The sequence below is a fragment of the Scyliorhinus torazame genome, chromosome 3 (genome assembly GCF_047496885.1).
Source record: "Scyliorhinus torazame isolate Kashiwa2021f chromosome 3, sScyTor2.1, whole genome shotgun sequence".
In the NCBI taxonomy this organism is placed as follows: domain Eukaryota; kingdom Metazoa; phylum Chordata; class Chondrichthyes; order Carcharhiniformes; family Scyliorhinidae; genus Scyliorhinus; species Scyliorhinus torazame.
Genome location: NC_092709.1, coordinates 59,353,586 through 59,369,594, shown reverse-complemented (window position 1 = coordinate 59,369,594; position 16,009 = coordinate 59,353,586). Strand labels below are relative to the sequence as shown.

At 59.3% G+C, this 16,009-nt stretch overlaps 1 protein-coding gene across 3 annotated transcripts in view; it reads left to right on the top strand.

The window, feature by feature from the left end:
• Positions 1 to 16,009, top strand: part of afg2a (AFG2 AAA ATPase homolog A) — a 721,265-nt gene that overhangs the window by 119,103 nt on the left and 586,153 nt on the right. For all 3 annotated transcript variants that reach the window (XM_072495694.1, XM_072495695.1, XM_072495696.1), the window contains exon 10: positions 1,611 to 1,765. In XM_072495694.1, coding sequence (XP_072351795.1) covers positions 1,611 to 1,765 — 155 coding nt within the window. The remainder of the gene's footprint in view (positions 1 to 1,610; positions 1,766 to 16,009) is intronic.

Genomic DNA, 16,009 nt, shown 5'->3' with positions numbered 1-16,009 from the left:
ATGGGATACCACACATCATTCACAGTTGAAGGTTAGAGGGTGGGATTCTCCATAGCCTGATGGCGAATTCGGGAACGCGATCGAGCAGAGAATGGCTTCTGGCGCCGGAATCGGTGTAGGTGTCGGTTTGACGCTGGTTCGCTATGCTCCGCCCCCTCCAAATCAGCATCATCGGGACACGCGCCGCACGAAGTCTCAACACCGTTGGCGCGTCATCAGCTGGCCCACTCATGATGCTCCACCTCCGATTGGCCAAGTTCCCGCCTGCGCAGGTCACGTGTGGTCCCAGCGGTCGTGAGGCTGGCGTGCCGGCTTCGGACAGTGTCCAGCGCTGCCACACTTGGCCGAGATCCATGCCGCTGCCCGGGGGGCTTCTGCTAGAGCTGGGGGGAGTGGTGGGAGGTGACCAGGGTTTGGGCTATGGGGATGGGGATGGGGTGGGCGGGGTACGCGATCCAGCATGGACGGCGCCATGTTTCCTGGCGCGGCCTGGTACCAGGCCATTTTCTGCGTGATCTGCGGGTGTTCCACGAGGCGCTGGTGCTAGCCCTTCACTGGTACCGGAATCGGTGAGGAAGTCGCGCCGATTTTCCCGTTGTGGAACACCACGGATTCTCCGTTGGCTCTGGCACCTAGCCTCAGAAAAGGAGAATCCAGCCCTGAGTCTTTGTTAATGCATTTCTAAGTCGGGGTAATAAAAGTTGCAAATGAGCAGCCAAGGGGTGAATTTCTGCTGGTTTAATTTCCTTTAAATTAAAAAAATGTATTTATCAAGGTGAGGGATATTGTTGCTGGGAAGTGGGCTTCTTCACATTTCAGGATCCAAATACATGCAAGTCAGTTACAAAACAAATTTCCCAATTCCCCAGCAATATATGAGGTACAACATTAGAAGATCACTGCAGCAGTGTGGCATGTTTTCCTTTTCCTACATGCATTATGCTTCCACCTGCTTGAGTTATATTGCCAGTTAGTGACAGTTCTGTGCTTGGGTCCATGCATACGAGGAACTGGATTGAGACTGTCTAAACTCACTGAATATCAGATCCTTACGACCAAACAAAGGAGACGTTCATCTCATCAGTCTGGTTGGATTTGAGCCAAAGTCACAGAAATATAAGAGCTGTGTCTAACCCGTTGTGTTACCCAGCTGTCTTTTGCTTCCTTACTGAAGGGAAATGCCAACCCTGCACTCAGTTGTACTGCTTAATATTAGTTAAGCATGATAACTTCAGTTTGAATCATAGATACACACCTATAAACTACTACTCCGTTCTATTATTTTTAAAGTCAAGATGAACATGCTTTTGAATAAAGAGTTGATAAATTGCATTGTCTTGATATCTTGTGCATTAATTACTTAAGTGTTTGCATTGAATGTAATTACACTTTTTAATAATTTGAAATAGACAATATTTTAAATATTTTTAACATTATTTTTAATAATTTGAAAGTTATATAGTGCATTTTAAAAAAACTTTGCAAAGTTTGAGCAGTTTTGTGGCAGTTGATTTAGAATTAACATAAGACTAACTTGTGAAGTAAAATGTAATATTCAGTGAATCCCAGACAACACGGGTGACCCATAAAAATGTTTTTCTTTCTGACAGGCTTGCATGCTTTGCGTCGGTCACTTGGAGAATGTGCCAACCCTTCAGATAGTGAGGTGGCTGAGTCAGTGAAGATAACTTTTAATGATTTCCTGCAAGCGATGAATGATGTCAGGCCGAGTGCCATGAGGGAGGTGACCATTGATGTGCCAAAAGTAAGTTATGACTAAAACAGCAAAATAATATTGATATATGTTTATATGTTACAAAGTGTAACTTTCCACTTCCATGGTCACATGCCAAGGAAGAAGAAATGCTTAATTTGGGAGGAAGGTCACATTATTGTCGAAAGAACATGTGATTTGCAATTTCAGTTCATTCAAAATAGAAAGGAGTAAAGAATTGTTACTCTTGTGATTTCCATAAGAGGCTGTAATTTTGTGTAAATCATATCTTGGAAGGTAAGTTGTTTGTCATGTTTCATTTGCTCCAAGTAACACCTGATAATATTCTGCTTAAATCTTCAGGGAATTTCAATTCCATTCTTTTTATTGTTTTAGTTCAATATTGACTCTTGTTCTGTTGTTCCTTGCATTTAGTTTGCTGGACTTTCTAGGTCTGTAAAACATTGAACCGTAAACTGACTGATGTGTGCCCAATTAGGTCATTGAATAAATGGTGGTTTAAGTACATCTATTTAGGAGCATCAGCGCAGCCTGTAGCTCAAAATTCTTGAATTTAATGGAAACTATTTTGACGTTGGCATTTATTGACCGTTAGAAAATGTAGTGAAAGTATTTTAATTTCCAAGTACATCCTGCCATAAATCAGCAGAGGAGCATGTTGGGAGTGGGGCAAGTGGAAGCATAAGGGAATGGAGGAGTGTGATATAGTTGGGAAAATGGAGGGGAAAAGGACAGATAGCCATGGGAAGGGAGGGTGATGAGCTGGAACACGAGTTGACCATTCCTTGAGGCCGTTCTGGCACTCCATGACTTGATTATCTCAACCTCATTTGCTTGCCTTTGCATCTTTCCTCTTGATATCTTTAACCAACATACTCTTGCTTAACTCAGTCTGGAAATTAGCTGACTATCAAAAGACTTTTGGGTAATCAGCCCCAGATTTCCACTTACTTTGCATAGGAAAAGTGCTTCCTTATTTTACTCTTCAATGGCCCAGCTCTCATTTTCATCTTGTTCTGTATTATCCTATTGAATCCTTTTGTCATTTGAAATACCTTGGTTTAGATCTTGATCATCTAAACAGAATAAAAGCCAAGTTTATACAATCTGGCCTCCTAATTGAACCCTTTAAACTCTGCTATTCTAGTTAATCTGCATAGCTCCCCTGCAACGGGCAATATATCTTTCCCAAGGTATGCAACCTGACTCCAAGCTTTCCGCCCATCCAAACAGGGATCTGTTTCAACCTGGGGGTGATAGTTTGGGAAAGTGATGAAATTGGTGGTTAAGGTGCAGAGTTTGTGACTAGTCTTTACAATGTTTAACTGGAGTCTCAACCAGCCCGATGCCAATTGATGAGTGACGATAGCTGTTGAGAATGCAGTGCACAAGTAGAAACTGATCCCTATCATGCCATGAGAAGGAAGACGACAATAGATCTTTAGGGAAGTCAGATGGTGAAGATGCCAGAAGAGGGACTATTGTTGGAGATGCTCTGCCTAAGATTGGTGATGTTAAGAATGGAACCACAATCAGCTAACAGCAGAGGAGTGACTTTGGAGAAAGGTGGTGCAGTCGACTGCATCGAGGGTTGCTGGAAAGGTAAACTAGGCTAAGATATCACAATCACAGTGGATACCATTTGTGACTTTGATGAGGGTGATTCATTGCTGTGGCGGGGCAGAAAGCTAACTGGTGAGATGCAAAAAGGACTGTAGAAAAGATTGATGAAGATTCTTTGGAGAGGAAATGGGAGTTGGAGATGGGGTCGGAGTTTGCAACAGCGGAGGTATTGGGGACAGGAAAATGATGGTAAAGCTTTCCGGGCACCAAAAGAAGGACAATAAACTGTAAGTCAAGAATTGAATTTCCAAGGAAGGTCAATCGCTTGAGCCAACTTTCCCCTTCTTTATATTCTCATCTGGATCAAAAAATTACAAAGCCTCTGCAGACAAACTGCAAGCATTTTTTGAGGAATTTAGATTGTTAATTTTGTGGGATGTGTTGGCTAACCAGATTCAGCCTATTTTGTGATGGTTACTAAAGCTGATTGGTAAATTTTCTTACCTGTCCCATGAAAGGAATTACACTTTTTTCAGATATATGCAGTGGGATATTTGAGCCAATCGACAGTTATTATTTCAACTTTTTTTTTAACCGTTTGTTACAATCTTACAATGTGATTTAATCTGAAGAGATTTATTGACCTGCTTTGAACCAAATTTCATCATTGATTTTGATGGTGTAAATGGAAGAAGCTGATAAGTGAAAGAAATGAATGCCTGTGGTTAGTTTGGTGTTCAAAGTACCAAATATAGTTTAAATGTTTTGATTTTACATTTTTATTATTCTGTAGTAAATTAAATAGAAGATAATTATTTTGTATGTAGATCATAGTCAAGGTACAGATGGTACAGAATTATGTATCATCAGTGTGGCCAGTGGGATAGTAGAATATGGTCTTGATTTGTAGGATAATAGTTGAGTAACTCTGGATTTTATATCTTGGGTAATAGATAGTCGACATTGGGTAATATGCTGGGGGTGGTGGTAAATGGGTGGTACTGCATTACATATCATATAATGGATGTCACTGAGTTACGTTTGCTCTCTGAGCATCTGCATTATGTCTTGCACAGAGGGTTGCATAGCACTAATATGTGACTAAGTATGAGTGGCACGGTGGCATGGTGGTTAGCACTGCTGCCTCACAGCGTCAGAGACCCGGGTTCAATTCTGGCCTCGGGCACTGAGTGTGTGGAGTTCGCACTTTCTCCCCCGTGTCTGTGTGGGTTTCCTCCGAGTGTTCAGGTTTCCTCCCACAGTCTAAACGTTGTAGGTTAGGTGGCTTGGCCATGATAACTTCTCCTTAGTGTCCAAAGGTTAGGTGGAGTTACAGGGATAGGGTGGGGATTGGGCTTGGGTGGGGTGCTCTTTCAGATGGTCAGTGCAGACTTGGTGGGCCGAATGGCCTCCTTCTGCACTGTAGGGATTCTATGTGTCTAAGCCTGTGCCAATGGTTGTGCTGCAGTGCTGCTCAACTAGAATGGATTTTTCGATTCCCTTTTCAGACCCCAGCTACGAAGGGAAATTAATTGCATGCGTAGTATAAACAGGATCTGAATGATTCTGTTTGAAACTAGTTTTATTCCACAACTATGACTAATCTGTACAGCTCACTGCCCATTTCAAACTAAAAGTCATATATATGCGTTTTTGGCCCATATATAGCTGACGGAGGAGGGACAGCTGACTGTTGCCCTTTCAAATTATTCTTGCATGTTGAGATTTTTTAAAAGGTTGCCCACAAAGTTGCAAATAACAGTACAGTGAAGGGATGTGGGACCTTGATGAACAAAGGGACAGTGTATCTCCATAGCCAATGAGAAATAAATAGAGGAAGAGCAAAGAAGGAGAGTGAATTAGAGTGAATGACTTCATTCTCAAATCAGATACAGAAAGAGAAATGCAGAAAGGGAAAAGAAGATTGGATCCAGAGAGAGAGAAAAGTTACGGTAGAAAACAAAGAAATGAAACTTGATTCTTAAATCTCCCTTTAATTCACAGCCTGAAGGAATAAATAGATATTTTGCATCGGTCTTTACTGTTGAGGATGCTACAAGCATCCTGGAAAGAGTAAAAAAAGATTGCAGGAGGAATTAAATACCGTCACCATCATCAGAGAATTAGTTTGAGGCAAACTAATGGGCTAAAGGCTGACAAGTCCCCTGGACCTGATGGTTTTCACCCCAGGATCTTAAAGGAGGGAGCTACAGAGATCGTGAATGGATTGTGAAACTGTGCCAAAGGATTGGAAAGCTGCAAATGTGGTATCCTTCTTCAAAAAGGGTAGGAGGCAAAATGCAGTAATTCCATAGAATCCCCACCGTGCAGAAGGATACCATTCAGCCCACCAAGTCTGCACCCTCCCTCAGCCCCCCCCCCCCAAAATCTGCACATCTTTGGACTTTGGGAGAAAACCGGATAACCTGGAGAAAACCCACGCAGACATGGAGAGAATGTACAAACTCCACAGTGACAGTCACCCAAGGCTGGAATCGAACCCGGGTCCCTGGTGTTGTGAGGCAGCAGTGCTAACCACTGTGCCACCATGCCGTGGAAGTGTTCAGGACCAGGGGGCATAGTCGCAGAATACCATTTAAGATGGTAGCCATGATATGAAGATGCCACGTTGGACAGGTTAAAGTCAAACAGGTTTGTTTTGATTCACTAGCTTTCGGAGTGCAGCTCCTTCATCAGATGGATTTGAGGAGGACTTTCTTTTCTCAACGAGTGATGAATCTTAGGAATTATTTACCCCAGGAAGCTTTTGCGGCTAAGCCCATGAGCATTTTCAAGGCTGAGAGAGATATTTGATCATAAGGAGAATTAAGGTTTACAGAGGTGCGGCAAAATGTGGACTTAATGGGCGGGATTCTCCGACCCCCCCGGCGGGTCGGAGAATCGCCGGGGGGCGGCGTAAATCCCGCCCGGCCGTTCCGCGATATTCTCCGGCCACCCACAAATCCCGTCGATGTGAATCGCGCCGCACGCCTCGAGAATGTCGAGGACCGTTGCGACCATGGGTCACGCCAGCGTAAAACAAACCACCTATTTAACGTGCTGGGTTGACGCCGGCCTGCGCGGAGTTAGGGGTCGGCATGGGGCGGCCGCCGGAGAAGTGACGGCACGGCCACAGGTGTTGGGGGGGGGGGTCGCTAGAGCCGTTGGAGTGTGCGTGCTGCGGGGGGGAGGGGCTGGGGAGGAGGGTTGGGGTGGAGGGGTGAGGTTGGGGAAGAGAGGGGGGGGTTGGGGAGGGTGCGTGTCGGGGGGGGCGAGTGATGGAGAGGGTGCGTGCAGGGGAGGAGAGGGGGGGTTTGGGGAGTGTGTGTGCCGGGGAGCAGAGGGGGGGGTTGGGGAGGGTGCGTGCCGGGGAGGAGCGGGCAGCCAGGGAGGGCGAGTGATGGAGAGGGTGTGTGCAGGGGAGGAGAGGGGGGGGTTGGGGAGGGTGCGTGCCGGGGAGGAGAGGGGGGTGTTGGGGAGGGTGCGTGCCGGGGAGGAGGGGGCAGCCAGGGAGGGCGAATGATGAAGAGGGTGCGTGCCGGGGAAGGGTGAGGGGGTTGGGGAGGGCGCGTGCCGGCGAGGAGGGGGAAGGGTTGGGGAGGGTGCGTGCCTGGGAAGAGGGGGGCGGGGGGTTGGGGAGGGTGTGTGCCGGGGAGGAGGGGGGGGGCGGGGTGCGTGCAGGGGGGTTGGGGAGGGTGCGTGCCGGGGGGGGGGGGGCATTGGGGAGGGTGTGTCCAGGGAAGGAGGGGGGGGGTTTGGGGACGGTGCGTGCTGGGGAGCGGGGGGGAGGGGGGGGTCCGCCTGGCTATTAGCCAGCTGGCAGCCCATGGCACCTGGCTGTGGGGGGGAGGGGGGGTATGGTATGGGCAGTGATACATGTTGTCTATCCCCACATCCCCCCCCCCCCCACCCCCTGCAGACCGTGGTGTTTGGTTAACACCCAGCGATGTTGGCCGCCGTGGCGGGAGCCGCACTTCTACATGTTGCCCTGGGGGAACTGGAGCAGGAGCGTGCCAGGGAGGCGGCGGAGGCTGCCGCAGAGGAGCGTGCCGCAGGGAGGCAGGTGGCAGTCGCCCAGGCTGGAGGGCCGCCCAGGCTGGAGGGCCACCCATACGACAGGACGAGGAGGAGGTGGTGGTGGTGCTGCCACGGCGACGGAGACACCCGATGAGGCCCCGTGTGTACCGGCCCCGCTCGTCGTACCAGGACCTCACGGACTGGGCATGCAGGAGGGGACTCCGGATGAGCCGGGAAACCGTCGCCCATATCTGCCACCTTATGGCACACCTGGCACCGTGTGGCACTGGGGGAGGACACCCTCCCCCCGTGGCCGTCAAGGTTATGGTGACCCTGACTTTTATGCCACGGGGTCATTCCAGGCGCTGAGTGGGGACCTCGCAGGCATCGTGTCTATTGCAGGCCATGGAGGATGATGACAACCCGCCCTGCGATGAGCCCCGGGCTCCACACCGTTGGACAATGTCTGACCCATGGCCACAGTACCACCCTCCACCTAGACCGGCCCTGCATGTGGCCGTGACACTGCAGCACACGGTCCTGTCGTCTGCCCGGGGGAGTGGCGAGGCCGACCCGGGGGGAGGGGGGGCACACTCACCTGAGGCCGACATCCTATCACCCCTCACACACACACTGGCGCTCACCTCACACCACACCCCCGCAGGCATCGGACAGAGCACAAAGGCAACTCCTGTAGGTGTGAAAGTGATTTTAATAACAAACAGTTCATACACGTGCCCTAGCCCCAGAACTAATGTGCCCTGCACCGTGCCAACTTACTCAGTGTCTAATTTTTTGGCCTTACGGGCCCTATGACTACGTCTAGGTGGTTCCCCAGGCGGTACAGCAGAACTGGAGGTGGACTCCTGTGATTCCTGCCCTGTGACGAGGAACCCCTTTGGCGGCCGTTTCCTGGGGCGACACGGCCTAGATGGGCCAGGCTGCGGCTCGGGCGACTGGGATGGCGCGCTGCCAGCCTGTCCTGCCTGTTGCCCACCAGATGCACCTGGGACAGAAGTGGGGGGGGAGTCCGAGGTGTCGCGGTGTACCGGGACCTCCCCTACAGGGGGACCCGGAACGGGCCCCAGCACCTCCTCCTCCCTCGGGGTGCCCGATGGCCCCCAGGCCTCTACATGGGTTGGGGATGCGAACGGACCGACCACCCGACGCCCCCCCGACACCTGGTGCTGCCAGTCCTGGAGGTCCGCCCTGGTATCAACAAGGGTCTGCAGCCATGGAGCGCAGGGAGTTGGCCATCCCTGTCTGTGTCTGGGCGACACCGGCCAGCACCTGGGCAATGGCGCCAATGCCCTCAGCGATAGCCTGCAGAGACTGGGCCATTGCCTGCTGAGACTGGGCCACGGCGTTGAGTGCCTCTGTGATCTGCAGCTGGCTCTGGCTCATGGCTGCCTGTGAGAGGGCAGCCATGTCCTGGGCCACGGACATGTTCTGGGACACGGAAAGCCCCACACCTTGCATACTGCTCCCCATGTCTGACACCGACGCACCCATTGCCTCCACCGCGGACGCCACCCGTGCGGTGTCAGCCTGGGTGGCATGCATGACCGGCACTACTGCCTGTTCCTGCATGCGGGTGGGCTCCTCCACCTTCGCCTGCAGCTGCCGCAATCCGGCCGTCACCCCCTTCGGTCGTCCCTTGGTCCGTGACTGCATCGGTTCTGTGGGTGGGTGCGGTAACTCCAGGAACCCGGGACCCATCTGGGCAGCAGATGGTTGCTTGCGCCGGGCTACCCTCCGACTGACCGGCCCCTCAGCTGCTCCTGCCTCCACCTGCTGTACCGGGACGGCTGTGTTGTGCACACCAGTGAGTGTACCAGATGCCTCATCGCTAAAGTGCCCAACCGAGGTGAGTGTCTCTGCGATGGTGGAGGGTGTAGGAGATAGCAGTGGCGTAATGGCGTGCTCCTCATCCGACCCGAAGTCTGGGGTCCCCTGGAGTGGTGGTTCCTGTCCATCCGTCCCCTGTGTGTGGGTGTCGTGTGCGTCAGTGTCTTGGGCGTCGGTAACTTGTGCGTCAGTGTCCTGGGCGTCGGTGTCCTGGGCGTCGGTGTCCTGGGCGTCGGTGTCCTGGGCGTCTGTGTCCTGGGCGTCTGTGTCCTGGGCGTCTGTGTCCTGGGCGTCTGTGTCCTGGGCGTCTGTGTCCTGGGCGTCGGTGTCCTGGGCGTCGGTGTCCTGGGCGTCGGTGTCCTGGGCGTCGGTGTCCTGGGCGTCGGTGTCCTGGGCGTCGGTGTCCTGGGCGTCGGTGTCCTGGGCGTCGGTGTCCCGGGCGTCGGTGTCCCGGGCGTCGGTGTCCCGGGCGTCGGTGTCCCGGGCGTCGGTGTCCCGGGCGTCGGTGTCCCGGGCGTCGGTGTCCCGGGCGTCGGTGTCCCGGGCGTCGGTGTCCCGTGCGTCGGTGTCCCGTGCGTCGGAGTCCCGTGCGTCGGTGTCCCGGGCGTCGGTGTCCTGGGCGTCGGTGTCCTGGGCGTCGGTGTCCTGGGCGTCGGTGCCCTGTGCGTCGGTGCCCTGTGCGTCGGTGCCCTGTGCGTCGGTGCCCTGGCCGTCGGTGTCCTGGCCGTCGGTGTCCTGGCCGTCGGTGTCCTGGCCGTCGGTGTCCTGGCCGTCGGTGTCCTGGCCGTCGGTGTCCTGTGCGTCGGTGTCCTGTGCGTCGGTGTCCTGGCCGTCGGTGTCCTGGCCGTCGGTGTCCTGGCCGTCGGTGTCCTGGCCGTCGGTGTCCTGGCCGTCGGTGTCCTGTGCGTCGGTGTCCTGTGCGTCGGTGTCCTGTGCGTCGGTGTCCTGGCCGTCGGTGCCCTGGCCGTCGGTGTCCTGGGCGTCGGTGTCCTGGCCGTCGGTGTCCTGGGCGTCGGTGTCCTGGGCGTCGGTGTCCTGGGCGTCGGTGTCCTGGGCGTCGGTGTCCTGGGCGTCGGTGTCCTGGCCGTCGGTGTCCTGGCCGTCGGTGTCCTGGCCGTCGGTGTCCTGGCCGTCGGTGTCCTGGGCGTCGGTGTCCTGGGCGTCGGTGTCCTGGGCGTCGGTGTCCTGGGCGTCGGTGTCCTGGGCGTCGGTGTCCTGGCCGTCGGTGTCCTGGCCGTCGGTGTCCTGGCCGTCGGTGTCTTGGGCGTCGGTGTCCTGGCCGTCGGTGTCCTGGCCGTCGGTGTCCTTGCCGTCGGTGTCCTGTGTATTAGGGTCCTGTTCGTCTGTGTCCTGTGCGTCGGTGTCCTGTGCGTCGGTGTCCTGTGCGTCGGTGCCCTGGCCGTCGGTGTCCTGGCCGTCGGTGTCCTGGCCGTCGGTGTCCTGGCCGTCGGTGTCCTGGCCGTCGGTGTCCTGGCCGTCGGTGTCCTGGCCGTCGGTGTCCTGGGCGTCGGTGTCCTGTGCGTCGGAGTCCTGTGCGTCGGAGTCCTGTGCGTCGGAGTCCTGTGCGTCGGAGTCCTGGCCGTCGGTGTCCTGGGCGTCGGTGTCCTGTGCGTCGGAGTCCTGTGCGTCGGAGTCCTGTGCGTCGGAGTCCTGTGCGTCGGAGTCCTGTGCGTCGGAGACCTGTGCGTCGGTGACCTGTGCGTCGGTGTCCTGTGCGTCGGTGTCCTGGCCGTCGGTGTCCTGGGCGTCGGTGTCCCGTGAGTCGGTGTCCCGTGCGTCGGTGTCCCGTGCGTCGGTGTCCCGTGCGTCGGTGTCCCGTGCGTCGGTGTCCCGTGCGTCGTGCGTCGGTGTCCCGTGCGTCGGTGTCCTGGGCGTCGGTGTCCTGGGCGTCGGTGTCCTGGGCGTCGGTGTCCTGTGCGTCGGTGTCCTGGGCGTCGGTGTCCTGGGCGTCGGTGTCCTGTGCGTCGGTGCCCTGTGCGTCGGTGCCCTGTGCGTCGGTGTCCTGGCCGTCGGTGTCCTGGCCGTCGGTGTCCTGGCCGTCGGTGTCCTGGCCGTCGGTGTCCTGTGCGTCGGTGTCCTGGCCGTCGGTGTCCTGGCCGTCGGTGTCCTGGCCGTCGGTGTCCTGGCCGTCGGTGTCCTGGCCGTCGGTGTCCTGGCCGTCGGTGTCCTGGCCGTCGGTGTCCTGGCCGTCGGTGTCCTGTGCGTCGGTGTCCTGTGCGTCGGTGTCCTGTGCGTCGGTGTCCTGTGCGTAGGTGTCCTGTGCGTCGGTGTCCTGTGCGTCGGTGTCCTGTGCGTCGGTGCCCTGGCCGTCGGTGCCCTGGCCGTCGGTGCCCTGGCCGTCGGTGTCCCGGGCGTCGGTGTCCCGGGCGTCGGTGTCCCGGGCGTCGGTGTCCCGGGCGTCGGTGTCCCGGGCGTCGGTGTCCCGGGCGTCGGTGTCCCGTGCGCCGGTGTCCCGTGCGTCGGTGTCCCGGGCGTCGGTGTCCCGGGCGTCGGTGTCCTGGGCGTCGGTGTCTTGGGCGTCGGAGTCCTGTGCGTCTGAGTCCTGTGCGTCTGAGTCCTGTGCGTCGGAGTCCTGTGCGTCGGAGTCCTGTGCGTCGGAGTCCTGTGCGTCGGAGTCCTGTGCGTCGGAGTCCTGTGCGTCGGAGTCCTGTGCGTCGGAGTCCTGTGCGTCGGAGTCCTGTGCGTCGGAGTCCTGTGCGTCGGTGTCCTGGGCGTCGGTGTCCTGGGCGTCGGTGTCCTGGGCGTCGGTGTCTTGGGCGTCGGTGTCCTGTGCGTCGGTGTCCTGTGCGTCGGAGTCCTGTGCGTCGGAGTCCTGTGCGTCTGAGACCTGTGCGTCGGTGTCCTGGCCGTCGGTGTCCTGGCCGTCGGTGTCCTGGCCGTCGGTGTCCTGGCCGTCGGTGTCCTGGGCGTCGGTGTCCTGGGCGTCGGTGTCCTGGGCGTCGGTGTCTTGGGCGTCGGTGTCCTGTGCGCCGGTGTCCTGGGCGTCGTTGTCTTGGCCATCGGTGTCCTTGGCGTCGGTGTCCTGTGTATTAGGGTCCTGTTCGTCTGTGTCCTGTGCGTCGGTGTCCTGTGCGTCGGTGTCCTGTGCGTCGGTGTCCTGTGCGTCGGTGCCCTGGCCGTCGGTGTCCTGGCCGTCGGTGTCCTGGCCGTCGGTGTCCTGGCCGTCGGTGTCCTGGCCGTCGGTGTCCTGGCCGTCGGTGTCCTGTGCGTCGGTGTCCTGTGCGTCGGTGTCCTGTGCGTCGGTGTCCTGTGCGTAGGTGTCCTGTGCGTCGGTGTCCTGTGCGTCGGTGTCCTGTGCGTCGGTGCCCTGGCCGTCGGTGCCCTGGCCGTCGGTGCCCTGGCCGTCGGTGTCCCGGGCGTCGGTGTCCCGGGCGTCGGTGTCCAGGGCGTCGGTGTCCCGGGCGTCGGTGTCCCGGGCGTCGGTGTCCCGGGCGTCGGTGTCCCGTGCGCCGGTGTCCCGTGCGTCGGTGTCCCGGGCGTCGGTGTCCCGGGCGTCGGTGTCCTGGGCGTCGGAGTCTTGGGCGTCGGAGTCCTGTGCGTCTGAGTCCTGTGCGTCTGAGTCCTGTGCGTCGGAGTCCTGTGCGTCGGAGTCCTGTGCGTCGGAGTCCTGTGCGTCGGAGTCCTGTGCGTCGGAGTCCTGTGCGTCGGAGTCCTGTGCGTCGGAGTCCTGTGCGTCGGAGTCCTGTGCGTCGGAGTCCTGTGCGTCGGAGTCCTGTGCGTCGGTGTCCTGGGCGTCGGTGTCCTGGGCGTCGGTGTCCTGGGCGTCGGTGTCTTGGGCGTCGGTGTCCTGTGCGTCGGTGTCCTGTGCGTCGGAGTCCTGTGCGTCGGAGTCCTGTGCGTCTGAGACCTGTGCGTCTGAGACCTGTGCGTCGGTGTCCTGGCCGTCGGTGTCCTGGCCGTCGGTGTCCTGGCCGTCGGTGTCCTGGCCGTCGGTGTCCTGGCCGTCGGTGTCCTGGCCGTCGGTGTCCTGGGCGTCGGTGTCCTGGGCGTCGGTGTCTTGGGCGTCGGTGTCCTGTGCGCCGGTGTCCTGGGCGTCGTTGTCTTGGCCATCGGTGTCCTTGGCGTCGGTGTCCTGTGTATTAGGGTCCTGTTCGTCTGTGTCCTGTGCGTCGGTGTCCTGTGCGTCGGTGTCCTGTGCGTCGGTGTCCTGTGCGTCGGTGCCCTGGCCGTCGGTGTCCTGGCCGTCGGTGTCCTGGCCGTCGGTGTCCTGGCCGTCGGTGTCCTGGCCGTCGGTGTCCTGGGCGTCGGTGTCCTGGGCGTCGGTGTCCTGGCCGTCGGTGTCCTGGCCGTCGGTGTCCTGGCCGTCGGTGTCCTGGCCGTCGGTGTCCTGGCCGTCGGTGTCCTGGGCGTCGGTGTCCTGGGCGTCGGTGTCCTGGGCGTCGGTGTCCTGGGCGTCGGTGTCCTGGCCGTCGGTGTCCTGGCCGTCGGTGTCCTGGCCGTCGGTGTCCTGTGCGTCGGTGTCCTGGCCGTCGGTGTCCTGGCCGTCGGTGTCCTGGCCGTCGGTGTCCTGGCCGTCGGTGTCCCGGGCGTCGGTGTCCCGGGCGTCGGTGTCCCGGGCGTCGGTGTCCCGTGCGTCGGTGTCCCGTGCGTCGGTGTCCCGGGCGTCGGTGTCCCGGGCGTCGGTGTCCCGGGCGTCGGTGTCCCGGGCGTCGGTGTCCTGGGCGTCGGTGTCCTGGGCGTCGGTGTCCTGGGCGTCGGTGTCCTGTGCGTCGGTGTCCTGGGCGTCGGTGTCCTGGGCGTCGGTGTCCTGGGCGTCGGTGTCCTGGGCGTCGGTGTCCTGGCCGTCGGTGTCCTGGCCGTCGGTGTCCTGGCCGTCGGTGTCCTGTGCGTCGGTGTCCTGGCCGTCGGTGTCCTGTGCGTCGGTGTCCTGTGCGTCGGTGTCCTGGCCGTCGGTGCCCTGGCCGTCGGTGTCCTGGGCGTCGGTGTCCTGGCCGTCGGTGTCCTGGGCGTCGGTGTCCTGGGCGTCGGTGTCCTGGGCGTCGGTGTCCTGGCCGTCGGTGTCCTGGCCGTCGGTGTCCTGGCCGTCGGTGTCCTGGCCGTCGGTGTCCTGGCCGTCGGTGTCCTGGCCGTCGGTGTCCTGGGCGTCGGTGTCCTGGGCGTCGGTGTCCTGGGCGTCGGTGTCCTGGCCGTCGGTGTCCTGGCCGTCGGTGTCCTGGCCGTCGGTGTCTTGGGCGTCGGTGTCCTGTGCGCCGGTGTCCTGGCCGTCGGTGTCCTTGCCGTCGGTGTCCTGTGTATTAGGGTCCTGTTCGTCTGTGTCCTGTGCGTCGGTGTCCTGTGCGTCGGTGTCCTGTGCGTCGGTGCCCTGGCCGTCGGTGTCCTGGCCGTCGGTGTCCTGGCCGTCGGTGTCCTGGCCGTCGGTGTCCTGGCCGTCGGTGTCCTGGCCGTCGGTGTCCTGGCCGTCGGTGTCCTGTGCGTCGGAGTCCTGTGCGTCGGAGTCCTGTGCGTCGGAGTCCTGTGCGTCGGAGTCCTGTGCGTCGGAGTCCTGGCCGTCGGTGTCCTGGGCGTCGGTGTCCTGTGCGTCGGAGTCCTGTGCGTCGGAGTCCTGTGCGTCGGAGTCCTGTGCGTCGGAGACCTGTGCGTCGGTGACCTGTGCGTCGGTGTCCTGTGCGTCGGTGTCCTGGCCGTCGGTGTCCTGGGCGTCGGTGTCCCGTGAGTCGGTGTCCCGTGCGTCGGTGTCCCGTGCGTCGGTGTCCCGTGCGTCGGTGTCCCGTGCGTCGGTGTCCCGTGCGTCGGTGTCCTGGGCGTCGGTGTCCTGGGCGTCGGTGTCCTGGGCGTCGGTGTCCTGTGCGTCGGTGTCCTGGGCGTCGGTGTCCTGGGCGTCGGTGTCCTGTGCGTCGGTGCCCTGTGCGTCGGTGCCCTGTGCGTCGGTGTCCTGGGCGTCGGTGTCCTGTGCGTCGGTGTCCTGTGCGTCGGTGTCCTGTGGTTCGGTGTCCTGGCCGTCGGTGTCCTGGCCGTCGGTGTCCTGGCCGTCGGTGTCCTGGCCGTCGGTGTCCTGGCCGTCGGTGTCCTGGCCGTCGGTGTCCTGGCCGTCGGTGTCCTGTGCGTCGGTGTCCTGGCCGTCGGTGTCCTGGCCGTCGGTGTCCTGGCCGTCGGTGTCCTGGCCGTCGGTGTCCTGGCCGTCGGTGTCCTGGCCGTCGGTGTCCTGTGCGTCGGTGTCCTGTGCGTCGGTGTCCTGTGCGTCGGTGTCCTGTGCGTAGGTGTCCTGTGCGTCGGTGTCCTGTGCGTCGGTGTCCTGTGCGTCGGTGCCCTGGCCGTCGGTGCCCTGGCCGTCGGTGCCCTGGCCGTCGGTGTCCCGGGCGTCGGTGTCCCGGGCGTCGGTGTCCCGGGCGTCGGTGTCCCGGGCGTCGGTGTCCCGGGCGTCGGTGTCCCGTGCGCCGGTGTCCCGTGCGTCGGTGTCCCGGGCGTCGGTGTCCCGGGCGTCGGTGTCCCGGGCGTCGGTGTCTTGGGCGTCGGAGTCCTGTGCGTCTGAGTCCTGTGCGTCTGAGTCCTGTGCGTCGGAGTCCTGTGCGTCGGAGTCCTGTGCGTCGGAGTCCTGTGCGTCGGAGTCCTGTGCGTCGGAGTCCTGTGCGTCGGAGTCCTGTGCGTCGGAGTCCTGTGCGTCGGAGTCCTGTGCGTCGGAGTCCTGTGCGTCGGAGTCCTGTGCGTCGGTGTCCTGGGCGTCGGTGTCCTGGGCGTCGGTGTCCTGGGCGTCGGTGTCTTGGGCGTCGGTGTCCTGTGCGTCGGTGTCCTGTGCGTCGGAGTCCTGTGCGTCGGAGTCCTGTGCGTCTGAGACCTGTGCGTCTGAGACCTGTGCGTCGGTGTCCTGGCCGTCGGTGTCCTGGCCGTCGGTGTCCTGGCCGTCGGTGT